Raw genomic sequence first — 27726 nt, 5'->3', positions numbered from 1 at the left:
TACGTCACACTGCTGCTCAACAAGTGCAGCCCTCCAGTCGCAGCCCTCCTCCCTGCAACGCCTAGGCTTGAAAGAAATGACTTCTAAAATGCCTTGTCTTCTCATTGTTCATTCATTCAGCAAGTGTGTCCTGACCTCTCTGTTGTTGCTGGGCACAGTATTGGACTCCGGGAGCCAGGGGGGCAAGACAGGCGCAGTGGCTGTGGAACATGTCAGCACTGGGGATTCTGGGCCCAGAAGTGGGCTCCCATCCTCATTCTAACTCCAACTTTCTGGGTTCCCTGAACAAGTTACTTCTTCTCTTTGAGCCTCAGTGCTTCCTCTGTAGCGTGAGGTACTTGGACTTGATGGTCACTAGGACCCAGCCCAGCCCAGGCCTTTTGTGAATCCAGAAAGCAAGGGGGCCTGGGAGCCACATGAGGGAGGGTTGGTGGAACTGTGAATTCCCCGTGGGAGAGCAGTCAGGGGCCCCTGAAGATCTGTCATATGTCATGTGAGAGGCATCGACATGATTATGTGGCACCTAAAGGTAGGAGTGATAAGGAGGAGAGCCTTCCAGCTCCATCCTGGGGGGGCCTTTGGGACACTTAGAGAGTGGGACCCCCTTGTGGAGGTCTGAACACTCCGCCATTCAAACAGGAGCTAGTGGCCCTGCCAAGACCACATGGATGGGACTCCTGGGCAGGGGGAGTTGATCATAAAACCTCATAATCATCAGTTCTGAGGGAATAAAAAGAAAAAGGAAAATCATTTGGTCCACTGTGTTACTCAGAAAAAGAAAACAGGTTGCAAAAAAACATTATCAATACATTTTTTTAAAAATCAATGCCTACAGTGGGAGGGATGAGGGTGGACACTGAAAGGAAAATGATCAAAACTTTAACTAGGGTTGGATGAGGATTTTTTTTCTCCCTCCATTTCTCGATTTTCAAATGTTTGGTCATAGGGGGATGTTATTTTTTAAATGAGAGTGGATTTATTTTTTAAGGAACATCATCTAGTCCAACCCTCATCCTAGGACAGGAATCCAGCTTACAGCTGCTGAGTTCTCTTCCAGTGGGGGTTCCCCCAGGTATGACAGCAGGAGAGGGGAGTAAGATGTCACGGAGGTCTCCAAGTGCCAGATTCCACAGGGCAGGGTTCAGAGGTAAAGGCCCTGTGGGGATGGGGCCCGTGCAATGAAGACTGGGACCCAGATGTGAGGATCTCAGCCCCACACTGCAGTGGGAGGGGAACTCAGTCAGAAAACAGACTGCCAGTTCAGACTCAATCTGATGAGACAAAATGTGGAGAGTGTCTCTCTCTCTCTCTCTCTCACACACACACACACACACACACACACCCTCAGCTCAGGGGAAGCACACTGGTGTGCTTCCTTTCCCTATCAGTTATCACTGGATCCAGTTGCCATCAGGTCATCCCCAATTTGTGGCAGCCCTTGAGTGCGGGAACAGACCTATGCTCCATGGCACCGTCTGTGGTTCATTTTCAGGTCTCCAGGCCTTTCTTCTGAGTGGACCTGACCTGCTAACCTTTTCGGTAGCTGCCAAACACGGTAGCCATTCACTTCGTCTAGAAACTCCCACGATAGGATTTGTTGTTATTACTGTCGGTTGATGCACGTCAGAGTAGAGCTGTGCTCCCTCGTGTCAGTGCTGTTACTTGGAGATATAGATCTGCAGGCCTTTCTTCTGAGGCACCTCTGGGTGGACTCAAACCAACGTCCTCTCCGTTAGCAGTTAGCAGCCGAGTGAGCATGTTAGCCGAACCCTTCCCCTACCAAGTCTGCTAATAATTAACACTAGACAAAGGTACTTTCTTGATGATCATGCCAAGTGCGCGTGCACATACACACACACACACACACACACACACACACACACACACGGAAAAAGCTCCGCTCACACCCAGCCTTCCCCTAGCATCCATCGATCCCCTCTTCCCTCATTCTAGGCTCCCTGTTACCCCTTCCTCTGCTCCTGCTACCCAATCTCCTCTGAATCCTGTTTTCCGTGGAGAAAGGCCTCCCTGTTCACAAGGCCGCCTTCTCGCATAAAAGACTCAGTGAGGCCTCAGACACTTGGAACCCAGACAGAATGGAATTTCTCCCTATTTTCTTTACAGCTGAGAAAACACACACAAACACAAGAGCATATTTATTGCAATATTTCTATCCCAAAGTTTGTCTTTTTTAAAAAAAGAAGAAGAAATAAAATTAGTTTTTCTGCCTGCTCCACCCCTACCCTCAAACCACCCTCCCCCGCGTTTCATTCCTTCCCGTTTCCTGGTCTGGGCCAGGGAGGAAAACAGCAACCCCGAGCCCCACAGAGAAGCACTGCATCCCGGACAATGTCCAGCTTGTTCAGGGAGGGAGGGAAGAAACACCACTCTGAAAACATACACAAAACTTCCCAAATGAAGGGTGTTCTGAGGGAAGAACAGGTGGGCCTTGTGTCTGAACACGGAGTCCCTGAGGCCTTGGGAAGAGAGGAGCCTGCTAGTCTAGGCCCCTTCCCCAGGGTGGAGAGGACACCTGACCCTTTCACCCTCTGGGGACCATTTCCCAGCATGGAGCGGCCACAACTGGCTTTGAAGAGGAGTGTCACAGCTCAGCAGCCCCTCCCAGGGCCAGGGGCCCCACAGAGTTCTATCAGGGCAGCATCTTGTCACAGCTCAGCAGCCTCTCCCAGGGCCAGGACCTGGAGCCCCACAGTTCTGTCAGAGCAGCATCTAAGTTAATCCCTGGGGTGGGGGGGGTGGGGTACAAGGACCCATTCCATCTACACTGGCCATCTGAGAAAAGAAAAGTTTGTCTGTGTGGATTCAAGATAACCTCTTGAGGCTTGGGAAGGTTCTGAGGAGTAGATAATCACCACATGCTGGGTTCTGGATGGACTCAGGACCTCTGACTCTAGTAGAAACTCGGGACAACTCAGGAGTGAGATGATGGGTCTGGGACTCTGGTCCTTTTGAGTGGGACCCCTTCCCAAGCCCTCTCAGGAGATTAGTTAAGCCAATAGCAACGTCCTCCTGCAGGGCGGAGGGGACACCAGTGGCCGCCCCTCACTATGTAACACTCTCAGCCTCTGAATCCAGTCGGCTACTATTGAATTCTGCTCTGGCCCATTAGGGTTTGCCATGAGTTAGAATCTGCATAGTGACACCTGGAACTGGAATTCCTTGGGGTCTAAGTCTGCTGACCCATTTGGGTTCAGGTGTACCCTGTCAGCCGATCAGAGATGCGCTTTATAAGAAGGATGTCTTACAATGTCACAGGGTCATCAGGAGAATTGTTCTGATTTACACCAAGTCATTGAACAAGAAGGAGGGCTGCTGGGTTCAAAGCAGGGTCATTCTGACAGCATCCAGGCCACTGAATCTTGTGTGACTCTTGGGGTGTGTGTCATCCCGAAGTACAAACTGGGGAACTCTCATGGGGAAGGAGTTGTGCTGCCAACCAAGTTGCTCCAAGAGAGAAAGATAGGCAGTCTGTGTCGCTGTGATTTATAGCCTCTGAAAACCTGCTGGCGGGTTAGCTGAGTGGGTTCCGACTCCGTGGCAGTAAAGAAGCTTTGCTCACTGGAGGGAAGAGGCTCCTTGGAGGAGTTTATCCAACCCAAACCAGACCAAACCCATTCTCATCAGGTCCAACCTGACTCATCCCAACCCTAAAGCACAGGAGGAACTTGTCTGTAAGTCATGAAGGTTCTAGGTCTCTGAAGAAGCTGACTGCTTCATCTTTCTCAGGCTGGCTGGTGGGGTTGAGCTGCCGACCGTTGGCTTTGTAGACAAGTATTTTAAATGCTGCACTACCAGCCATCTTCTTTCCAGTCTAAGAATTGTGATTAAACTGAGAAAACCCAGTTGGATCTGGAGGCTCAGGGAGGTGTGTGGGGGGGAGGATTACTTATGTCATGTGGTTTCCAATCTTGGACTTGTTCCATGACCCTCCTGGGCTTCAGCTGTTCAAATCCCGCCTCTGCCTTTCCTCTTCCAGGTGAACTATGACCACTTTACTGCTGGTGTTTGTGACTCTGAGGGTCATCACTGCAACCGTCTCCGTAGAATTCTCAGGTGAGGACCTTCCACGCAGGTGTCATGTCTCAGAAGGCACTGAGGACCAGCCTCAGGGTCCGGGAACTGACCTGCCTCCTACCAGCCCCAAAGATTCCATTCCCATAAACGTGTGCATGCATACATACAGCACACACGCACACGTGTACACTTGCACCAACGTGCATTGTGCACTAACCACGTATACACATGCACCCCTGCTCACATGCACATATACAAGACCCCTCACTCAGCATTGCTCCTGCCTGCACCTACCTGCCTTCCCAGTGTCCCCCTCCACGTGCTGTCCCCCTGCGCACTGAGCTTGAGTGAGGTAGGACACAGAGAACCCAACAGAGAAAAATGAAACCTGTAAAGGGCAGATCAGTTGAAGCATCAGAGATAAATATCATCTGAGAATCAACCTGAAAGAAGCCCTAGCGAATCAGACAACTTCCCACCCTTTCTGGCAAGCTGTTCCCAGCAGCTCTGTGGGCCTCCTGCTTGTGGCAGGCGCTAAGGAGCGTTCTGAACACCCAGTGCTGAACCAAACAAGCAGGCCTCCCAGTGGCTCCCCAGTGGGATGCTGTAACCAGTACTTGCCTTGGGCCCAGGTAAGAGCTCCTGCCCTGGACCTTTGGAGGCCCCTCTGACCTCCTCCAGCCCAGCTCTGCCCGGCAGGCTGTAGGGCTCACCATGTGTGTCCATGCAGCCCTGTACTGCCTCTTCAGATCACATCACAGCTACCCAGGAGGTCCAGGACCCTTGTCCTAACAGCCCACCCCTTCCAGGGCCTGCACAGGCCTCTTCTCTAAACCCATCTCCTGTGAGATACAGCCCTAGATGACCTGCCCCTCATCCTCACAGCGGCTGTTTGCACGGGGTGTTGACTGAGCTCAGATGTAGCTTGGAATGTGCATGAGATGCTTCATAGTGCAGGGCACAGTCCATGCTCCCCTCTTTCACACTCCCATATGTAGTGTAGAACTCCAGAGAGCCAGTGGGTTCAACATTTGAACTTGACTTTCCAGGTCGAATTGAAAGGTGGACTCGTCCAACGGGAGGTAGGCCATATGTTCTTTAAGTCTGTTGGCTTAATGGACAGCTTAGAAAAAGAAAAAAGAAAACCCAACAGCTAGCCAAGGGGTACACAGCCTGCCTTTGCACTCTTGCTGCGGGACCACCACATGCAGACCCTGGCCAAGACCTGGGTGGTTTGTTCACAGGGCAGACCTGGCCAGAAGCCTGGCCAGAAGCTCCAAAGCTGCAGATCTGGCCATTGCTGTCCCCTTCAGCTCACTGCCAGTGAGGCCACGTGTGTTAGAAATGTGGAGACCAAGCATTCAGGGGTGATTTTTGTGGAAGGACCTGGCAGTGGCTGCGCAGGACACCACAGGATTAGGGCTGGACTCCAGGCATTCCTGGCTCGCCCTTCCTTGCCCTGTTATGTACCTCCCACCCACAAATATCTGAAACATTTTTTATGTTCAACCTGTAGGTACTCTTGGAAAGAGAGCTTTCATAAGTTTATGACACACCATGAAAGGTGCTATTTTTTTCCCCAAAAGATATTTCTTTCCCATTCCAGGCTGGCCTCTTACTGCTCATGGATCTTGGTGAGCATAAGGCACCTTCCCTATGAATATGTACCACGGTTTTTGTGGTGTCTGTTCAAGTTCCTTCACCTCCTCTGTCCACCTCATTGCAGGCTAATAGGCCTCATCTTTTCTGGTGGTTGTCCAGTAATTCCCTTACATCCCTAACATCAGAAGAGAGTATCTTATCCCCATCAAAGGCAAGCAAAGAGCCTAGAGCCAGCCTCTGGGCATGTTTTTAAAATTTTGTGTCTTAGCTTTCAAAGTTGTGTGGGACTTATTTTCCCCCTACCCCATAAGGTAGTCATTTTTCTTTTTTTAACATTGCTAGTTGCCGTAATGTGGGTTCTGACTCCTGGCGACCCCATGTGTGTGAGACAAGATGTGCGCTCCATAGGGTTTGCAGTGGTTAATTGGGGGGAAGTGAGTCTCCAGGCCTTTCTTCCAAGGTACTTATGGGTGGACTCGGACATCCAACTTTTTGGTAGTCAAGCATGTTAACCATTTGCTCCACTCAGAGCCTGGTAAGCATAATTTTTTTTCCCAAAATCTTTGGGTCAAACTGTCACTCCAGGAAGACAGATCCTGTTTCCCCTATGGTGATTATCCCCGAGGGTTAAGAAGCAGAGAAGTGGTCTTGATGCTGATGCCCTTGTGTGGGTCCTTTGAGACTTTAGAGTTTCCATCTGAAGGTTCAGAGACCAGGGCTCTTAAGAATGCAGCTCTGTAATGTTGCAAGTCTTCCTGGGAGTTTCCATATGACACAAGAACATCCTACCACTTGTCTCAGCCCCTCAACCTCCACTCAGAAGTGTGTAGTCCCTGGACTGAGAAGGATCCTGGGGGTCTTCTCCAGACATTAATGCATCTGTCTCCCACCTCACCTTCCCCCACAGACCATGACACCTCACTGAGCGTGAGCATCCCCGAGCCTTCCCCGCTGCGAGTCCTCCTTGGAAGTTCCCTCACCATCCCCTGCTACTTCATCGACCCCATGCACCCAGTGACCACTGCCCCCTCCACTGCCCCCCTCGCCCCGAGAATTAAATGGAGCCGAGTGTCTAAGGACAAGGAGGTGGTCCTGCTGGTGGCCACCGAGGGGCAGGTGCGAGTCAACAATGCCTACCAGGACAAGGTCTCGCTGCCCAACTACCCAGCCATCCCCAGCGACGCCACCCTGGAGATCCAGAACCTGCGCTCTAATGACTCCGGGGTCTACCGCTGCGAGGTGATGCATGGCATCGAGGACAGCAAGGCCACTCTGGAGGTCGTGGTGAAAGGTGAGGCCCGTCCCCAGATACTCTGCTCCCCAGCAGTAAGAACTGGAATGGTGTTCCCAGTGCTGTGAGCCCAGCTTCTCCATTCACTGGTGTGGACCTCAGTCCAATGACTTGACCTCAGTCACTTCTTCTGTAAAATGGGCCTGGTAAGATTCTCTCTGGAGAATTGCAGAAACAAAATAGCACTGAATCCATCCTGGCCACTCTCGCTTGAAAAATGGTAGCTTGTACTACAAAACAACCTTGTGTTTTGGAGGACTGTGTGATTATCCCCACTTTACAGGCAGGCAAGTTGAGGTTATGTGACTTGCCTGAAGTCACCCTGGAAGTGCATCAGAGCAGTTTATTCCATTCTGTTCCCTCCCTCACCTCAACACTTACTCCCAGTTCCAGAAGCCAAGAAAGGGGTTCCCTTCCTCTCTGTAGCCTCCCAGGAATGGTTGGCACCTGGCTGACTTTCGGAGTTGGTCAGCACCAGTTTTTCATGGTGGAAGGGGCATTAGGAGGCTCTGTGAAAGACTCCCACTTCTGGAAGTACCTTAAACAACATCTCTACCAGGATCCCCCTAGCCTGAGTGTGCCAGGGGCTCTGAAAGTTTCTGGTCACAACGCAAATGTGGGATCCTGGAATGATACTAGAAGATAACAGAGAGGCAGACAAATTTTGGCTCAGTCCAAGGAAGGGTTTTCTCCTCATCGGCAGTATTAGGAAAGGAACACCTGTGAGGTAATGAGCTCCCTGTCAATAGAGGTATTCCAGTGAAGGCATGAGGACTTGGGAGAAATGTGGACAGGAAACCAGTGCATCAGCTCAGTGTCCCTGAGGTCCAAGGACGTCACTGACTGGGAACCGCCTGACCTGCTGTCCACTGCTCCTGTCTTGCAGGCATCGTGTTCCACTACCGAGCCATCTCCACACGCTACACCCTGGACTTCGACCGGGCACAGCGGGCCTGCCTGCAGAACAGCGCCATCATCGCCACACCCGAGCAGCTGCAGGCTGCCTATGAGGACGGCTTCCACCAGTGTGATGCTGGCTGGCTGGCTGACCAGACCGTCAGGTGAGATTCCTGCCCACAAGTCAGTGGGCATCCACGCTGAGGCAGCAGGGTGTAGAGGTCACAGCAGAGTGGGGCAGGTGGTGGGGCCAGCTGGGGCCCGAGAGACACGGGCAACAGCCTGAACTGAACTGGGGGCTGGTGGCGCCTTGGCCAACACTAGGCCTCATTAGCTTGGTAGGAAACTTGGATGTAACACAGGGCTTAATCGATTCCTTGTTTTTGTAAATAAAGTTTTATTGGGATATACCTATGCCCATCATTTACATTTTATTATTTATATTTTACACTACAAAAAGAATGGAGCAGTTTCAACTTCATATGGACTACAAAGCTCATATTTGTTATATGATCTTTCACAGAAAAGCTTGCCAGTCTCAGGAACAGGCTGCCTGGAACCAAAGTAGAGTCAGACAAGGGTGCAGTCCTCAGCACTGTACTCTAATAGCTGGAAACAGTCTGTGAATCCGGGACAGACCAGTGGGAGGCATGGCCCAGTCACCGTGCCCTCCTCTGAGTGAGGACATTGTGTCCCTGGCTCCTTTCCTTGAGTACCATGCCTCCGCCTTGCAGGTACCCTATCCACTTGCCCCGGGAAGGCTGCTATGGAGACAAGGATGACTTTCCCGGCGTGAGAACCTACGGCATCCGAGACACCAATGAGACCTACGACGTGTACTGCTTTGCCGAGGAAATGGAGGGTGAGGCCCCCTCACTGCCCCTTCACCCCACTTACCTCATTCCCACCCCAGGGGCCAAACTGGCCTGCCAAGAAGCGAGGGTATGGGATGCCACATTTGGTTGACCAAAGACAAATGTAAGCACCAGTCAGAGTGGCTACCCTGCAACCAGAACCCTCCCTGTAAGAGACGCCTGCTGCCCCAGCCCTCCCCTGGCACAGCCTTGTCAGATTGTTAGAAGTAATAATATTACTGAAAGAGTGAATAGGCCCCACCTAATAACGTCCCTAAGGACTCCTTTGGGCCTAGACCCTCTGCTTGAAACTTCAGTTCTAATGGGTCAGGAAGGAGCCCTAGGAGGTGAAGTCAGTGCATTTTGTGTTGGGCAGCTGATAAAAAAGTCAGAGGTTCAAAACCATCATCCACTTTTCAGGGAAGAGGTGGACTATCTCCTCCCAAAAACAGTTATGGCCAAGGAAGCCTGGTGAAGGGTTACCAGGAGTCAGAACCGACCAAGTGTCCAGAGGTTGGGCTTGGTTTTCAGAGTGTGATGCTTTCTGATGCCTCAGAATTTGAGTGTTTGGAAAAGACCTGTCTGAGCAGGCAGTGCTGACCCCAGAGGAAAGGCCCCATGGAGGTGATACGTGGCACCCAGCACCGATGCTTCTCAGCTGACAGCGTTTCATCCTGTAAAGCCACACTATCATTTGTCACGTGGATCACACCTTGCTTCTTTCAACTGTGATACGTGTGGACACATAACAAAACATTATCCAATTTTTTTGCATGAGCAGTTACACTCCACCTCATTGCCACCAACTCCATTCCGGCTCATAACTGACCTTGCATAGGTTCCCAAGGCTGTGAACTGCACAGGAGGAGATTGCCCATCTTTCTTCCCTGGGACCACTGGTGGAATCAGACTGCCAGAAAGTCGCCCCCTGTGGGTTATCAGCACAACAGGCAGCACCACCAGAGATAGACAGTTTCATTACTTGCAACTATTGCCACTATCTGCTTCCACATATTCCTATCTACCTTACCAGGAATCCTGCACTTTCAAGAACTGAGCCCTCTTACTCCCCCGTCCCCTCCCTGGGAACCATTAATGACTTTTAGTGTGGGCATGTGTTGATTTATCACGAGTGAACCTTGTAATGTTTAAGGAAAAAAAAAAGGTTGCATTAACTCTTGACTCGTGGTAACCTGTGTGTGTCGGTAGAATGGTGCTCAAGGAGTGTCTAGTCATTGATTATTTCAGAAGTAAATCACCAGGCTTTTCTTCTGAGGTACCTGTGGGTGGACTTGAACCTCCTTTTCGTTAGTGGCCAAGCATATTAACTGTTTGTACCACAAGGCCCCGGGTCCGTACTTGGTTTTTCTGGGGGTGCAGGGTGGTGGATGTGGAGGGAGCTCTCACTCTGTGCCTGTGTCCCTAACAGGTGAGGTGTTCTACGCCACATCCCCTGAGAAGTTCACCTTCCAGGAGGCAGCCAACGAGTGCCGGCGGCTGGGTGCCCGACTGGCCACCACGGGCCAGCTCTACTTGGCCTGGCAGAGCGGCATGGACATGTGCAGCGCCGGATGGCTGGCCGACCGCAGTGTCCGCTACCCCATCTCGAAGGCCCGACCCAACTGCGGGGGCAACCTTCTGGGTGTGAGGACCGTCTACGTGCATGCCAACCAGACGGGCTACCCAGACCCTTCATCCCGCTATGACGCCATCTGCTACACAGGTGGGCAGGGACTGCAGGTGGTCACATCCCTGTGACTGGAGCTCTGGGGAGAATGTGGAAAGGGGAATTGGTTGGTTTTTCATGCCTTCAAGAGGCCACTGGGTCCCTGAACTCCCATGGTTTTGGTAACCAGTTGCCATTAAGTGAGTTCTGACTCCGAGAACCCCACATGTGCCAGAGTAGAATTGAAAACTATAGGGTTTTCAGAGGTTGGATTTAAGTTGTGGATGGCCAGACTATTCTTGTGAGGTAGTTGAGTGGACTTGAACCATCTTTTGAGTTAGCACCTCAGCACTTTAACAGTTTGCACTACCCAGGGCCTCGCTCGCCTCTCCCCATTCTTCTGGTCCCTAGGAGTGCGAGGGGACGCATACTGGAGACAAACAAATCCAGCCCTATGTCCTCTCATCAGGGCAGGATTAGAAGCACAAGCTTTAGAATCTGCATTTTCTGAGATTTGACTTCCAGCTCTGTTTGTTACATTATGACTCTGGAAACGTCAGGGCCTTGAGCTCCACTTTCCTCATCCATGTAGTAGGGAGATGTGGCTTGCCCTCTACTGCCTGCAGAATGACAGGGTAACAGAGGGCTGAGGTGAGACCAGGCTTCCCAGGAGATCATTGTTACCTGCCCTTTTGGACTCAACCTGTAGAAAATTCAAACTCATTGCTGTGGAGCTGGAGCGGGCCTATAACTGGCCTTCCCGTGGGTCTTCAGAGCTGTAGAGCACGCGTGATCTTGCCCATCTTTCTTCTGTGCAGTCACTGGTGGGTTCAAACCACCAGAGGGGCATTTAGCAGTGCAACTCCCCATGCGCTAGACTAAAAATGTTATTGAAGAGAGAGGAGAAAGGTTTGATTAGAACTTTATCTTTAAAAATTGACACTAAAAGTTTTGTTCAACAATGAATGAATGGAAATCCAAAATCTCTGTAAATTTTCATTATAATTAAGAATAATAATTTTCATTAATAATAATAATAAAAAGGGGGGAAGAGCCTATCTATTCAAGAGACCCAAGATACCAAGAACTGAAAAAAAAGTCCTTTTAAAATATTAGATTATTAAAGTGGCATTTTGTGTGTTTCAGAAAAATTAATATGTGGATTTATTTTCAAAATGTAGCTCATGCCAACAATTTTATTATGTTAAATCTTTTCTATAACTTAATAGACTTTGTTGTTGTTGTTGTTATGTGCCGTCGAGTCATTTCCTACTCATAGCGACCCTATGCACAACAGCTCTATCCTGCGCCAACCGCACCGCCTCTGACACACCCATCCCGATTACCCCAGTCACCGAATCAATCCATCTCATAGAGGGTCTTCCCCTCCTGCGCTGTCCCTCCACCCTCCCAAGCATGATGTCCCTCTCCAAGGACCCGTCCCTCTTGGCAACATGTCCAAAGTATGTCAGACGAAGCCCCAGAATCCTTGCCTCCAAGGAGTAGCTTGGTTTAATCCTCTCCAAGATGAATCTGTTTGTTTTCCTGGCAGTCCATGGTACATTCAGTACCCTTCTCCAGCACCACAGCTCAAAAGCATCCACTCTCCTTCTGTCCTCCCTAGTCATTGTCCAACTCTCTGATGCATAACAAGCGATTGCAAATACCATGGCCTGTATCAGGCGCACCTTAGTCTCCAGAGAGACACTGTTGCTCCTGAGTACCTTAGAGAGGTCCCTAACAGCAGACTTTCCCATCGCGATACGCTTTTTGATTTCCTGACTGCTGGTGCCAAGAGTGTTGACTGTGGAGCCGAGCAAACTGAAGCTGTGAACACTCTCAATCTCTTCGTCATCCATCCTGATGCTGCCAATTGGTCCAGTGGCGAGAATCTTTGTCTTCTTGACATTGAGCCTTAGTCCATACTGAAGGCTGCAGTCCTTGACCCTTCGCAGCAACCTTTTTTATGCGGGTAACTAGGTCAAGAGCTGGTTCCTGACTGTGAGGAAATCATGTCCTGACCATGGTGTACCCATTACATGCCTTATTTCCTATTTCTTTTTTTGTTTGTTTATGCCTCGGTAATAAAGTACCTTCTATGGGGGGAAAATATAATGTTTAAATTTAACAAAAATTTTCACCCAAAAACTCATTGCCCTCAGGTCAGAACCAATTCATAGTGACCCTCCAGTGGGTTTTCAGAGGCTGTAAATTGCACGGCGGGAGACTCCATCCTTCTGTTAAGCAGCTAGTGGATTCGCACAGCCAGAGAGACCCCCGCTTTGAGTTAGCAGCGTAACTCCTTAGGAACTAGGCCCCCTAGCTGGTATTAATTGTAATACTCAATTATAAAGTTTATATCCATCAAGGATTACATGGTCACTTACAATTAAGTGCTATTCTTGAGGGGAAAAAACAATGGATGAGAGGTTCTATAAATGTATGCAGAACTGATGTTGACACAGTGATGTATTTCCTGTCATGTTTAACTGCCACAGCCTGATGTTTTATAAAAAGAATTAAATATGCAAAAATAATTATGATTTTAGAAATTTCCCCTAGAGTCTCTCAACTCTTTGATATTCTAACCATTCTCCACCCCCCCCATCCAGTTAATATTTATTGGAAACTTACTTTATGCCAGACATATGTGATACATTAACAATTTTTTAAAAAGAGATTCCTGCCCTTAAGGAGTTTACAGTCTTGGAGGAGGAGACAGACAATAAATAATAAACAACATACTTACCTAACTTACATAGTGTGACAGAAACTGGAGAGTATCACAGGACGGATGAGAGGAGCAGGGGAGGGAGAGCAGGGGTGCTGGAGAGGAGGCTGCACGCTAGATAGTCAGGCAGGTTTTCAGTGAGGAAGTGGGTTTGAATCTGGACTTAAGGGGAAGGTAAAATTTACCCTCCTGGATTAACATGTGCTTGGTGGACAAGTCTCCATGGAATGGGTGACATTGCTCTAGGGTATCTCTATCATTTATTTTATTTTGTTCTTGAGAGATTTTTTTAATTGTAAAGAACATAGAGAAAACAATATTTGCCAATTCAGTCCATGTTACCTGTACAGTCCAACAGAACCAATTGACATCAATCACATCGTGCCACCCTCACTAAGCACTCTTTCAGAGGTAGCTTCATTCACAGTGGAAGGTGTCTCTTTTTCAGTTGTTAACTGGTCCCTTTAGTCTTCCTCTTCCATGATTGTCATATGAGTTGGTTACCAACCTCGCTTTCATCAACGCCATGACCCCCTGCATCTTCTTCAAGATTACAGTTTCCCTCTGTAACCAATTTGCTTTACTCCATTGGTTACTATTTTAGGTGGTGTTCAAGGGGGAGGGAATTGTTGTTGCTAGGTGATAACGTTGTTGGCTCTTCCTCATGTCCAACAGGACCAAGCCCTGCCCCATTCTCCCCCATCCTCCTCCACTGATGCATACACTGTCAGGCCATCTCCTTTAAGTGGTATAAATTAAGCAGAAAGAAATGCAAGTGCTGAAATGGGATTTTTTTTTCTTTTTTAGAGCAGCAAACTGGTTGTTGTCTTTTGCTGAGAATGTTCTTAAGTCCTTTTGCAATCTTACAGAGACCTCTATATTGAACAGAGAGTAATGGTGAGAGTACATAGTGAGGACCCTCCAGTGAGCTGGGCTGGGGCCTGTACACAGTGGGTGCTTTCCTGACCCACAAGGGCAGGAGGAGGATCCAGTGCTCTCTCCAGCCCACTTGTCTGCTCCCCAGCCCAGCACCCACAGTGTATCTTTGCGCTCACCCCACCCAGGTGAAGACTTTGTGGACATCCCAGACAACTTCTTCGGAGAGGGAAGTGAGGAGGACATCACCATCCAGACAGTGACCTGGCCTGAGATGGAGCTGCCCATGCCCCGAAACGTCACCGAGGGAGAAGCCCGAGGCAACGTGATCCTCACAGTGAGGCCCTTCTTCAGCGCCTCACCCACCCCCCTAGAGCCTGAGGAGCCCTTCACACTGACTGCTGCCTTCCCCGAGCCTGAGAACCAGACAGCAGAGGCCACCAGGCCCTGGGCTCTTCCCGAGGCCTTCACCAGTGAGGACCTGGCCGTGCCAGTGACCATCGCTCCAGGTGTAGCCAGTGTCCCTGGGCAGCCACTCTTGCCAGGGGGTAAGTACCCCCTTCTCAGTGCTCAAAGGGGCCTGGTGGGAAGAACTGGCTTGGGATCAGGAAGATGCTCTGAAACCTGGGCCAGGCAGATCTCTTCTCAGCTTCGTTGTTGTTATGTGCTGTCAAATTGCCTGCAACTCATAGGAACCCTATGTAAAACAGCTCTGAACCCTGCCTTCTCCTGAGCCAGTCTCACTGATTCCAGCACACCTACCCCCATTGCCCTAGTTTCTATATCAATCCATCTCATCCTGGGTCTTCCCCTCCTGCACTGTCCCTCCACCCTTCCAAGCATGATGTCCTTCTTCAAGGACCTATTCCTTCTGGCCACATGCCCAAAGTATATGAGGCAGCTTCAAAATCCTAGCCTCCAAGGAACAACTTGGTTTCAGCTCTCCTCAGAAAGGGGACAGATCTAACAGTTGTCATGAGCCATGAGCCTTAATTAATTACTAATAGACATATTACAAAATCCAATTACAGTTTATTGATTAATTAATTAATAGCAATAATCAATTGTAATTTATTTACATTGCAATTAATAAATTCATCACAACATATTGATTCATTAATTCATAGCAAGCATTAAACAGTTAATTGCAATTTATCTACATTGCAATTAATAAATTCATAATAAATATAATTCATAGGATAGTGGGGAACATTCACCCCTGTAAGCCCAACTTGTCACTTTCTTTGACCTCTCATGGCCACTGGTGCAGTTCAGGTTCTTGGCTAGTTCAGCAATTCACAGCCACCAGTGTGGCCAGAGTCAGCAACTCACAGCCACTGGTGTGGCCAGAGTCAGCATCTCACAGCTACTGTTGTGGCCAGAGCCTTTGGCTCTGAAAAGAGCTTTTGGGTCTTCTGCTCTGAAAGGAGCCTTTGGGTCTTCGGCATTTAGCTCAGTGTTCAGCTCATTGTTTTCAGCGAAATTGAGAGTTTCTGTTGAGCTCTGAGAGTTTATATACTTTTGGAGTTTTACACTGTATTCAACTAATAACATTCAAACTTTGGGTTACATTATATTTAACTAATAATATTAAGAATAACAACAATCAAACTTTGGGATTTACTAACCATGTTAGTTTCAAAACAAGTTGTATAACCAGTCACATTAGTTCCAAAGCAACATGGCTTTGACCAATCATGTTATATACCAGTTACATTCCCTTAACAACATGGGCAGTAACAAGTCACATTCCCTTATTGGGGGTTTACACATGTTGCGGCCAGTGGGGCCTTACAGGGAAGTAAAGGCCTATTTGGGCATATTTACATCAAACTGTTGTAGTACACTTCGGTATATATATTTTCACATCAAATTCATAACATGTTTTCATAACAAACTTGTATATTTTCATAACAAATTCATAACATGTTTCTTATTCTTAAGGCAATATGTTTTCACATCAAACTTACACTTTAAGCTGCTCATAACACCAATGATGTCCCAAATTCTCTCCTTTTTTAAAACAAAGAAAAAGTATTTTTGAGTGTGAGTTTACACAGTAAATTTGGTTCTCATCTGAAGTTTTCTATGCACATTGCTCAGTGGTCATGCGCACATTTATTATAAAGTGTCAGTAGGCTCTTCTGTTGTATTCTGGTTCTTTTGTTTACAGTACTCTAGTTTCCCTGCCCCATCTCATCTTCACTTTAAAGTGAAAACTGGTTGACTTTTGTATAAATGGTTTTTAAGTAGAGCACTGTAAATGTCTTCTATTTTGTGTGCTGCTTGATAATCTCACTCAGAGTTGGCCTCTGAACAGATCCAGGTCTACATTTAAAGAGCATCTTCTTAGGACTATGCTAGTCTCAGTGGTCCAGTGAGTCTGGCCTTTTCTAAAAACATTTTAAAGGGTTTTGTTCCTCAATTTGTTTGTGCTATCCATACTGTTTAGCCATGAAGGGTTTGCTACATGTAATAACACACTTGACAGTGAAGTGTGCACATCAGATAAAGAGGGCACACAGACTCGAGTGAAGTAGGGTGCAGCAAAGGAGCTCCTCCCATCCATGGCCCTCTGTGCCTCCTCAGGCACCTCAGAGGACACGGCCTCTTGAAAACCCCAGCACTAAAAATAAAAAAAAAAAAGAAAACCCCAGCACTGGGAGATCCATGAGCCTCTCCCAGGGTTCACTGTCCACAACAGAGGGCAGCACACTCTGACACTCTGGCCCAAGGGCCAAGTCCTCTTGCCACTTGTCTTCTGTGACCCACAAGCTAAGAGTGAGTTTTAAGTAGTTGGGGAGAAATCCATAGAAAGAACATATCATGATGTGAAAATCATGTGAAATTAAAATTCTACTGCCCACAAAAAATATGTTAAAAGAATACAGCCACCCCTGTTTGTCTTCCCGCCGCCGATGGCTGACACAGAACATCAATGGCAAAGTTGAATTCCAGGCGGTGTAGTCTACAAAGCATGCAATATTCACCACCTGGCCTTCTCCACAAAAGGCTTGCTGACTCCCGTTCTAAGACGACGGTGCTCCAGGTACTTAACAAATTTCTGTATAATTAGGGTGCCACAGAGAGTTGAGCTGCTCCCTGAACTCAGGTCCATAAATGGGGACAACTTTTGGGGTGGCCTTCTCAAAGTCTTTAGTGGTGTCCCCTCCACCAAATGTACATCCACTCACACACTATGGGGAGAAGGCCCTAGGACAGAGGCTCTTACTTGTGTGTGGATCTTAGCCTTAAAGAACCCGATAAAATCTAGGGGCTGACTCCCTAAAAACTGTGTTGCACCCTCATACAAACGTTAAAGAACCTGATAAAATCTAGGAGCTGACTCCCTAAAAACTGTGTTGCACCCTCATACAAACGTTTGCAGCCACATTCAGGAGAGCTGCATACCCCCAGAACCATGGACTAAAGACCAAGCAGAGGAATTATCACTGAATATTTCCCTTCCTCCCTGTCCCTCTGTGTGTTCTCCAAATGTTCTTGAATAAATGTTTATCCTTTTTATAAGAAGAGAAAAAAATGTCTTTTTTGCTTTAAAGAGTAAATGGAAAATGAGCAGCTGTGCTGTGAAGTACCCAGAAAGGGGGTTTAGGGGACACCCAGGACCTAAGACTTTCTCAGAGATGTGGACAGTACGAGCAAACATAATGGTTTAGGAGGGAAACGCTGGAGGAATTATTTCTTAAATAGCTAGTGTGCCCTCTGCTCTTGCGTAACCATGAGGATGGGACACCCTGGTGTGTGGCCTGTGGCCCTGCTGTTCCCTGCTTGAACCTCCCTTTTCTCTTCCTACGCAGGGGTCGTGTTCCACTACCGCCCAGGGTCCTCTCGCTACTCGCTGACCTACGAGGAGGCACAGCAGGCCTGCCTTCACACGGGTGCCGTCATTGCCTCCCCTGAGCAGCTCCAGGCGGCCTACGAGGCCGGCTATGAGCAGTGTGATGCTGGCTGGCTGCGGGACCAGACTGTAAGGTGAAGGAAGGGCCCCAGTACCTCCCATCCCATCTCCGAGAGCCTGGCCTCATACCCAGCACAGACCTAGACATTCAGACTCATTGGTGTATTGGCATAACCATACCTACTTCTTTAATCTCTCTTGAGTCATACTCTGAGGAGCTAAGGAAAGGCCCTGACCAGGCTAAATCCTTGACAGTTGGCCCCTAGAGACCTAGAGAGAAATCTCCTGTTACAGAGACCCTTTCTCCAGCTGCCTTTCCCTGGGGCCTCAAGGCACCAGATCCTCAGCGGCAAAAGGAACTGGGGAGTGATCTGTGCAGGCATTTGCCTCATAAGGGTCTGTTTCCTGGTTTGGATCTCATCTAATGACCCAAGACACACCCTTCCCAGTCCCTCAGGGGCCTCCCACTGGGCCCCGAGAGAAGCCTCTCATCTTCCTTTCCCCCTTTCTTTTCAGATACCCCATTGTGAGCCCAAGGGCCCCATGTGTGGGGGACAAGAACAGCAGCCCAGGGGTCAGGACCTATGGTGTGCGGCCCTCATCAGAAACCTACGACGTCTACTGTTACGTGGACAAGCTAGAGGGTACAGGCCACATCCTCACGTCCAGGGTGGGGCCAGCAGGGAGTAGGGTGGGAAGCGGGAAGCAGTCACCCATCCCCACCCAGCCCCCCATGAGGTCAATCCCTTGGAACCTCTGCCACACACGCTTTGTGTTGTTTATTTCAGCGTGGTAGGCAGATAAATCCACATTGTTATTGTGGGTTATCACTTCAGAACAACTCAGCTGTCCCTCTAGGGGGTTTTCATGTAAATTGCACAGAAGAAGCTGGTGGATTTGAACTACATGACTCTGGGTTGGCAGTGTAACTCCTTACCATTAGGCTACTCAAGCTCCCTGATAAATCCATGTAAATTATCCTAAATGTTATACTTCTGCCACTTGCAAAGTCCCAGGGAAACCATCAGTAAGTCTAAAGCTCTGAGAGTCTTGTAGTTAAAATGGAAGTCCAGCTCATCCCAAGCTATTCTGACCACAGACCTTTGTTTTGACCATAGATAGACCTTTTACTTCATTTCTTTCCAATTTAACATCCTTCAAGTTAGCTCCACTGAACCCAATTTTTAAATTTTGTGAGTGGAAAAGATATCAGTACTGTCAATCCCTTGTTTGTGGACTGTGAACAGATTGCTTAACCTGTTTAGGGCTCAGTTTCTCCAGCTATAAAGTGGGCCTGATTTATACCCACCTCAGAGGCTCCTGAGTTTTGAATGAAGTATGTCAGAAAGGTGCCTGGCAGGAGTAGCTGGTCAGCTAATGAGCTTCCTTCTCCCTAAGTCAGATGGGCACTGGGACTTGTGCTGGGGGAAGGGAAGCTATGGTTACAGGACCCCATCCCTGCCTTGGTGAGCTCTCAGGAGTGGGGTGGGGAGAGGGCAGGGTAACTGCAATCACAGTCCCTGAGGAGCTGCCCCTCTTAGCATCCCTGGAGGTGGAGGTGCCTGGGCATGATCGCAGAATTCAAAAAGGCTAGAGCAGTGTGCCTTTCCCAGCAGAGGGACCAGACAAACTGTTTGACTGAGACTTCTCAATTCTTAGTACAGAAAGCTCCAAATCTCAGGAAAGCCTTGTCCCATCCAAACCAGAATGGCTGGTCACCCACCGTACTTCCCATTGTCCCAGGAGACTTAAAGGAGTGGTTGGGAAGGAGCCTATTTGAGCTGAGCTGAGCTGGGTCTTGGACCTGTGTATGCCATGGGTGTGGGGTTGGGTGGGCATGAGGGTAAGTGAGGGGCCCTCCTGGGGAGAGCAGGGCTGCTCTGCACAAGAGTACAGAGGGTCCCACACGGCCTCCTGTGTCTGCCACCAGGGGAAGTGTTCTTCGCCACGCGCCTGGAGCAGTTCACCTTCCAGGAAGCCCTGGAGTTCTGTGAATCACAAAATGCCACACTGGCCTCCACGGGCCAGCTCTATGCTGCCTGGAGCCGCGGCCTGGACAAGTGCTACGCCGGCTGGCTGTCGGATGGCAGCCTCCGCTACCCCATCGTCAATGCGAGGCCCGCCTGTGGCGGGAACCAGCCCGGTGTGAGGACAATCTACCTCTACCCCAACCAGACCGGCCTCCCAGACCCGCTGTCCCGGCACCATGCCTTCTGTTTTCGAGGTAGGAACTGCCCCTCTGCTCCAGAGTCCCCAGCTCAGCCCTGCAGGCCCTGCCCACTGCACCCCTTCATTGGTACAAGGGAGGGGTCAGTCCGTCTGGGGCAAGGACCTTTATTCTTCACTGTTGTTGTGTGGTAACGAGTCAGAACCACTAAGTCATAGCTGACCTGCTGGAGGTTTTTAGAGAGATTATCCATCCTTTGCCTGCAGAGCTGCTGGTGGCTTCAAATCACGTGACTTTGGGATTGCAGCTCAGGTTCTTACCACTAAGCACTGGAGCAAGAATCATTTGTGTTGCTAATAGCCTAGATAATAGGGGGCTCTGGTGGCCTGATGGTACTTGGTACACAACACACACAACAGTAGCCTGGACAGGGCAAAGTTCAGAGCCATTATTCATAGGTTCACTGTGGGTGGAAGCTGACTCTAGGGCACACATCAATATGGACAGTAGCCTAGAGGGAGCTTTGGTGTGGTAAGGGGCTCACTGGTTCTGCTGGTCCTCTTATAGATTTACATATCAAAGCCCTGTTAAGAGGTGGTGAAGGGAGTCAGACTTCTCTACTGGTAATAGAAGAGGTCACTTCACCAGTGGGAGTAGGGCTGAGAGAATTTGCTCCCAGTTGCAGGAGAAGGATGCTGGGCAAATCCTCTGGAAGGACTTTTTAACTTTTTTAATATTTTTAACTTCTTATGAGCCTATAATTAGTTCAAAATAATTTAAAAAAAAATTAGTAAAACTTGCATACCCCTCAAGGTTCTTGAACTTTCCAGGGTAATCTTTTAAAACCCAGAGTAAGTACCAGCCTCAGGAAGGCTTGTCCCCACTCAGAGGATTACCTGGCCACTTAACCTTAGTTTACCCATCTGTGAAATGGGATAGCAGTAACCTATCTCCTCAAGTTATGATCAAATTAAATGCTTTTGTGTGCATTAAACCCTTAGAGAGAGGCCTCAGTCAATTCTGCCCCCAGAGCTCCCTGAGAAGTGCTACTGACTATGTGCATGTGGAGGCCATCTAGTGGATGGGAATGAGACGTGTTCTTTGTTTGCCTGCTCTGGGTGGCATGGGGATATACAGAGTCGGGTTCCTCTACAAAAGGGTGAGCTCGTGGATGCATCAGCAGAAATGCAGAGAAGCTCACTGGTCACATCCCCTCCAGGTGCTTCAGCAGTGCCGTCACCAGGAGAGGAGGACGGTGGCACGCATGCACCCCCGTCCGGCGTGGAGGACTTCATCCCCCCCGAGGTGGTGCCTGGAGTGGCTGCTGTCCCCTTGGGGGAGGAGACGACCATAGTGCCAGTCTTCACCGCTGAGCCAGAAAACCGGACAGAATGGGAACCAGCCTACACCCCAGCGGGCATTTCCCCATTGCCTGGTCAGTGTGGTGGGCTGTGGGCAGGCCCTGAGGCTACAGGCTCCTGTCAGCCCAGGGTGTGCCTGGGGATAACATCTCTCTCTGGTGTTTATGCTGCTTCCTGAGCCACAGTTCTGGACCTGATGCTGCTGTGGGCAGGGTCAGCCACCTCTGCTGGCCTCTTGGGCCTCCCCCTCCCCCTGCCATGACAGAAACAGCAGTACCCTGAATGTGTCCTTGGCTGCCCTGTGTCTGTGTGGATGGGACTGTGAAGGGAGCAGCAAGGCTCTCCCCTCCCTCTCTCCTTTTCTTCATCCTTCTTTTCCTCCTGAGGCACCATGCAAGGACCCCTTAAAAAGCGTATGAACACAGCTCTGAGTTCTTCCTCCCCCCTTTTTACTGTGATTTGAGTAAGTTAGCAGAGCACAATGGTGCCTGTTCAACAGTTCTTACCTGTTCTATTTCCCAACATTGGTTACAGTCCCTGCCATTGGAATAGCATCTTTCTGCTTCCTCCTTCTGTTTCCATTTCCATCTGTTCTTCTCTCCTATCCCTTCCTGCCTTCTCAGCTCTTTCTCTGAGCAAGTGCTGCCCTTTGGTCTTATTTGGTTGATTGCTCGAAGGAGTGTGTCCCTCCCTGGTGGTATCAAGTAAGTTGCTAGGCCTGGGAGCTCGGGTCCTTAGTCACGTGGAACACCAAGGCCAACTGGCATAACATAGTCCACAAAGTCAGTGTGCTGTATCCTGCTTTGGTGAGTAGCCACTGGGGTCTTAACAGTTTTCAACTGGCTCTCTAAGGTGTAACAATTATGCTTTTCCCATTTGGAGCAAAGAGAAGCAAACAAACAAACAAAAGAAAGACTCTTAGTCCAGAGGACTAGTGGACTACACAAACTTCAGTCTCCACAACCCTGAGACCAGAAGAGGTAGATGGTACCCAGCTCCCATGGCAGACCACTCTGAAAGAGGCCACAATCGAAGACCCCTGAGAACATGGGGGAAATGACAGAATAATATTCAAAATCAAAATGGAAAACTGTGTTCTTGAGAGAAAAGGTTTACTGTGGAAAGAATGGTGTTTTACTTCTCTAGATGAAATTTTCATATGAATTTTAAATGGTGTGTGTTGTTATGTGCTGTTGAGTAGCCTGCAACTCATAACAGCCCGATATACAGCAGCTTTGAAGACTGTGCTATGCCGAGTCAGTCTCGTTTTCTCTGATACACTTACCACCATTACTCCAGATGGTGTATAACCCATCTTATCCAGTCTTCCTCTCCTGCACTGTCCCTCCACTCTTCTGAGCATGATGTCCTTCTCTAAGGAGCAGTCCCTCCTGGCCACATGCACCAAATATGTGAGATGGATATTCAAAATCTTAGTTTCCAAGGAAAAGATTGCTTTCACTCTCTCCAAAATATAGCTCTTTGGTTTTTGTTTGTTTGTTTGTTTGTTTGTTTTTTCATTATCTGAGCATTATCTTTCTTCCAAGCTTTCTAGTTGTTTTGGTTTTGTTTTTTTTTAATGGAAGTTTATAGACACTTTGGATTTCCAGTTATTCATTGTTGCACAGTTTCCTCCCTGCCCACCCTTCCCTCCCCTCCAAGTTTGCTTCTCTTTTAAAAGTGTTGTTGTTGTTGTTATGTGCCTGATAAATCGTCCACCTATCCTGACCCCACATTTCTCCTCATAGAGCCCTGCCTCTCGGATAATCTGTTCTGCACATAGGTTTAAAAGGTATGGAGATAGGATGCATCCCTGGCGTACGCCCTTCCCAATTTTGAACCATGCTGTGTTCCCTTGCTCTGTTCTGACGACTGCCTCCTGGTCCAAGTATAAGTTTCGCATTAGAACGATCAAGTGTTCTGGGATTCGCATTCTTCTCAGAGTCAGCCATAGTTTGTTATGATCTACACAGTCAAATGCCTTTGCATAGTGAATGAAACACAGATAGACATTCCTCTGGTATTCCCTGCTTTCAGCCAAGATCCATCTAACATCAGCTACAATATCTCTAGTACCACGATCCCTTCTGAAATCAGCCTGGACTTCTGGTAGTTCCCTGTTGGTGTGCTGTTCCAGTCGTTTTTGGATAATCTTCAGTAAAATCTTGCTTGCATGTGTAAAAATAAAAAAATTCTTTGATTGTTACACAATCCCTCCCACCCCAGTCCACTCCACTATGCAGCTTTCATTCTAGACTCTTGTCATGACAATAATATCTAATCATACATTCCTCCTAAACAGGTCTCTTCCTCATCTGTTTCAATGCAGTATACATTATTTATCCCCTCTTAGTTACTCTCCAACTCCATTGTCAGACCTGCTTTACAACAGTGACACTATGCAATATTTGTCCTTTTGTGACTGAGATATTTCACTCAGCATAATGTCCTCCAGAGTTACCCATTTTGTATAATATTTCATGAATTCCTTGTTTTTCAGTGCAGCATAGTATTCCGTTGTGTAAATATACCACAGCTTCTCTAGCCATTCATTTGTTGATGGGCACTTAGGTTGTTTCCAGCTCTTTGCTATTGTGAACAAAGCTGCCATAAACATGGGTGTGCATATATCTGCTTGGATGTTAGTTATGGTCTCTTTGGGGTATATCCCCAGTAGTGGAATTGCTGGGTCAAATGCTATCTCTACTTGCAAATTTTTGAGAAAGCACCATACCGCCTTCCACAGTGGCTGTACCATTTTACACTCCCACCAACAGTGCATAAAGGTTCCAGTTTCTCCACAACCTCACCAGCATTTGTGGCTTGCTGTTCTGTTAAATTTTGCTATTCTGACTAGGGTGAGATATCTCATAGCTGTTTTGATTTCCATCTCTCTGAGAGCTAGGGATTTTGAACATTTCTTCATGTGTTTGTTCGCCATCTGAATGTCTTCTTTGGTGAAGTTGACAAAATTGGAAAACTAACTGTAGAAAACTCAAGCAAGATCTAGGACTAAAACCAAGGACTATAAACTTCATTAGAGAAAAGCTTGGAAGAACTCTAGGAGCCCTAATCCACAACATGAACAGTCTTCCAAGCATCCTGGAAAATCTACACCCAGGAGAGGATAAAATAGATGAATGGGACCTCCTAAGAATAAAATCCTGTTGTTGTTGTTGTTGTTGTTGTTGTTGTTAAGTGCCATGAATTGTAGACAGCTCCTAGCGACATTATGAATGAAAGTCCTCAACCCTTACATGACTTTCATCCTTTCTCCAGGTTCATAGGGTTTCTGGAGGCAAGCTATTACGGATGTGGATGCCACTCCTGCTTCCAAGCTTGTTTTAATCAGGGAGCTCCAAAAATCCCTATACATATCCAAAAACTCCAACAGAGTAAAAAGGGAAGCCACAGACTGGGAGAAAAAAAATATTTGGTAATGACATATCTGGTAAGGGACTTATACCTAGAATTTATAAAATACTCCAGCATAAAAACAAGATAAAGGGAAACAATCCAGTTGAAAAATGGGCAAAGGATATGGACAGACTCTTCACCAAAGAAGACATTCAGATGACGAACAAACGCATAAAGCTGTTTTCTTGGCGATCCATGGTATGTTCAAGACTCTTCTGAATGCACATTCATGTTTGTTGCGACTTTGTTCAGGATAGCAAGTAGTTGGAAATAATGTAAGTACCCATCAACAAACGAATGGATAGAGAAACTGTGGTATATTCACATAAAGGAATACTATGCTGCCTTGAAAAACAAGGAACTCATGCAATATTACTCAGAATGGGTGACCCTGGAGGACATTATGCTGAGTGAAGTATCTCAGTCACAAAAGGACAAATACTGCATGGTGCCACTGTTGTAAAACAGGACTGACATCGGGGTTGGGGGGAGACCGAGAAAGATGGGATAAATAATGTATACTGCATTGAAACAGATGAGGGAGAAAACTGTTTAAAAGGGATATGTGATTAGGTATTTTTGTCATGATAGGAGTCCAGAGCGAAGGCTGCATAGTGGAGGGGACCTGGGCGGAGGGAGGGATTGTAAAACAATGAAAGAATTTTTCTTTTACTTTTCAAAGAGAAGAGTGTCCTGGAGTGGGGGAGAGGTGGGCAGGGAAAAAAGTGCAACAATGAATAAATGGAAATCCAAAGTCTCTGTAAATTTTCATTAAAAATTAACAATTAAAAAAAATACTCTTCTCCACCACAACTCAAAGGCTTCGATTCTTCTTCTGTCATCCTTAGTCATTGTCCAACTCTCTGATGCATAGTAAGTAATTGCAAAGACCATGATCTGAATCAGGTGCACCTTAGTCCCTAGACTTACATTGTAGCTTCTCAGTACTCAGTACTCAGTAGACGTCCCTGACAGCAGGATTTACCAGTACAATTCATCTTTTGATTTCTTGACTGCTGGTGCCAAGAGTGTTGAATGTGGAGCCGAGCAAGCTAAAATTGTTAACAACCTCAATCTCTTCTCGATCTATCATGGTCCTGCCAGTTGACCCAGTGGTGAGAATCTTTGTCTTCTTGATGTTGACCATATTGAAGACTACAGTGATTGGCTTTCTGCAGCAAGTGCTTCAGGCCCTTCTCAGCTTTAACAAGCAAGGTTGCATCACCTGCATAACAACATAGATTGTTTATGCGTCTTCCTCCAATCCTGATGCCACTTTCCTCCTCATGAAGCCCAGCCTCCCGAAGGATCTGTTCTGTATATAGATTGAAAAGGTTTAGAGACAGAATGCACCACTGACACACTCCTTTCCTGATTGTGAACTATGCAATGTTTCCCTACTTTCTTCTGAGGAATACTTCCTAGTCCAACTATAGTTTTACATGAGCACAATCAAATATTCTGGGATTCCCATTCTCCTCAAGGTGAGCCACAATTTATTTTGACCCACACAGTCAAATGCCTTTGCAAAGTCAATAAAACACAGATAGACATTTCTCTGGTACCCTTCGCTTTCTACCCAAGATCTACCTGACTTTGGTGATAATGTCCCTAGTGCCATGATCTCTTCTAAATCCAGCTTGTATTTCTGGTAGTTCTCTGTCAATATATTGTTCCAGTCATTTTTTTTTTATATAATCTTCAGCAGGATTTTGCTTGCATGTGACATTGTTGATAATTTCCACATTCTATCGGGTCACCTTTTTATGGAATGGGAGTAAATAGGAATCTCTTCCAGTCAGTGGGCCAGGTAGTTGTCTTCCAGATTTTTTGGCACAACCTGGTAAGCACATCCAGGGCAGCATCTGTTTGTTGAAATATGTTAATTGGGATTAAATGAGGATAAGTTAATAAGTCTGTACCTTCTCTTTCTTGCTTCCTTTTTTACAGAAATCCCTGCTACATGGCCTCCCACTGGTTCACCAACAGAGGAAATCACAGAAGGGCCCTCTGTAACTGAAGTGCCATCCCCTTCAGAGGAACCGTTCACTTCAGAGGAACCGTCCCCCTCAAAGGAGCCATTCACCTCAGAGAAACCACCCCCCTCAAAGGCGCCAACCCCCTCAGAGGAACCTTCTCCCTCAGAGGAGCCGTTCCCCTCAGAGAAGCCTTCCACCTCAGAAGAACCATTCACCTTAAAGGAACCATACACCTCAGAGGAACCATCCACCTTCGAAGAACCCTCTGCCTCAGAGAAGCCATATATACCTTCCCTCATAGTGCCCAGCAGAACTGAATTGCCAGGCTCTGGGGAGGCATCTGGGGTCCCTGAAATCAGTGGTGACTTCACTGGCAGTGGAGAAGCTTCAGGAAGCTTTGAGTCCAGTGGGCAAACCTCGGGAGAAAGTGCCAGTGGACTACCTTCTGGGGATCTTGATTCCAGTGGTCAGACTTCCACAGTGGGTTCAGGGCTACCTACTGAAAGTGGACTAACCTCAGGGGAAGAAGAAAGGATAGAGTGGACCAGCACTCCAAAGACTGATGAACTGCCCAGTAGAGGCAAGGACATAGAGGGCTCTGCTTCTGGGGAAGATCTCAGTAGGCTTCCTTCTGGAGAAGGAGGTCCAGAAACCTCTGCTTCTGGTGAAGAAGACCTTAGTGGACTTCCTTCTGGAGGAGAAGGTCCAGAATCTTCTGCTTCTGGTGCAGAGGACCTTAGTGGACTTCCTTCTGGAGGACAAAGTCCAGAATATTTTGCTTCTGGTACAGAGGACCTTAGTGGACTTCCTTCTGGAGGAGAAAGTCCAGAATATTTTGCTTCTGGTACAGAGGACCTTAGTGGACTTCCTTCTGGAGGAGAAGGTCCAGAATCTTCTGCTTCTGGTACAGAGGACCTTAGTGGACTTCCTT

The 27726-nt window shown here is 47.9% G+C and overlaps 1 protein-coding gene across 1 annotated transcript in view; it reads left to right on the top strand.

The window, feature by feature from the left end:
• The first annotated feature begins 4004 nt into the window (after window positions 1-4004).
• Window positions 4005-27726, top strand: part of ACAN (aggrecan) — a 43044-nt gene continuing 19322 nt past the window's right edge. Inside the window, 11 exon segments of the mRNA XM_006885230.1 lie at window positions 4005-4074; window positions 6545-6928; window positions 7815-7989; window positions 8560-8687; window positions 10109-10402; window positions 14141-14500; window positions 17771-17945; window positions 18388-18515; window positions 19802-20095; window positions 21258-21473; window positions 26767-27699. Coding sequence (XP_006885292.1) covers window positions 4005-4074; window positions 6545-6928; window positions 7815-7989; window positions 8560-8687; window positions 10109-10402; window positions 14141-14500; window positions 17771-17945; window positions 18388-18515; window positions 19802-20095; window positions 21258-21473; window positions 26767-27699 — 3157 coding nt within the window.

The sequence above is a fragment of the Elephantulus edwardii genome, unplaced genomic scaffold, assembly GCF_000299155.1.
Source record: "Elephantulus edwardii isolate Elephantulus edwardi_28Jun2011 unplaced genomic scaffold, EleEdw1.0 scaffold00041, whole genome shotgun sequence".
Lineage (NCBI taxonomy): Eukaryota > Metazoa > Chordata > Mammalia > Macroscelidea > Macroscelididae > Elephantulus > Elephantulus edwardii.
This window is presented reverse-complemented; position numbering and strand designations above follow the sequence as displayed.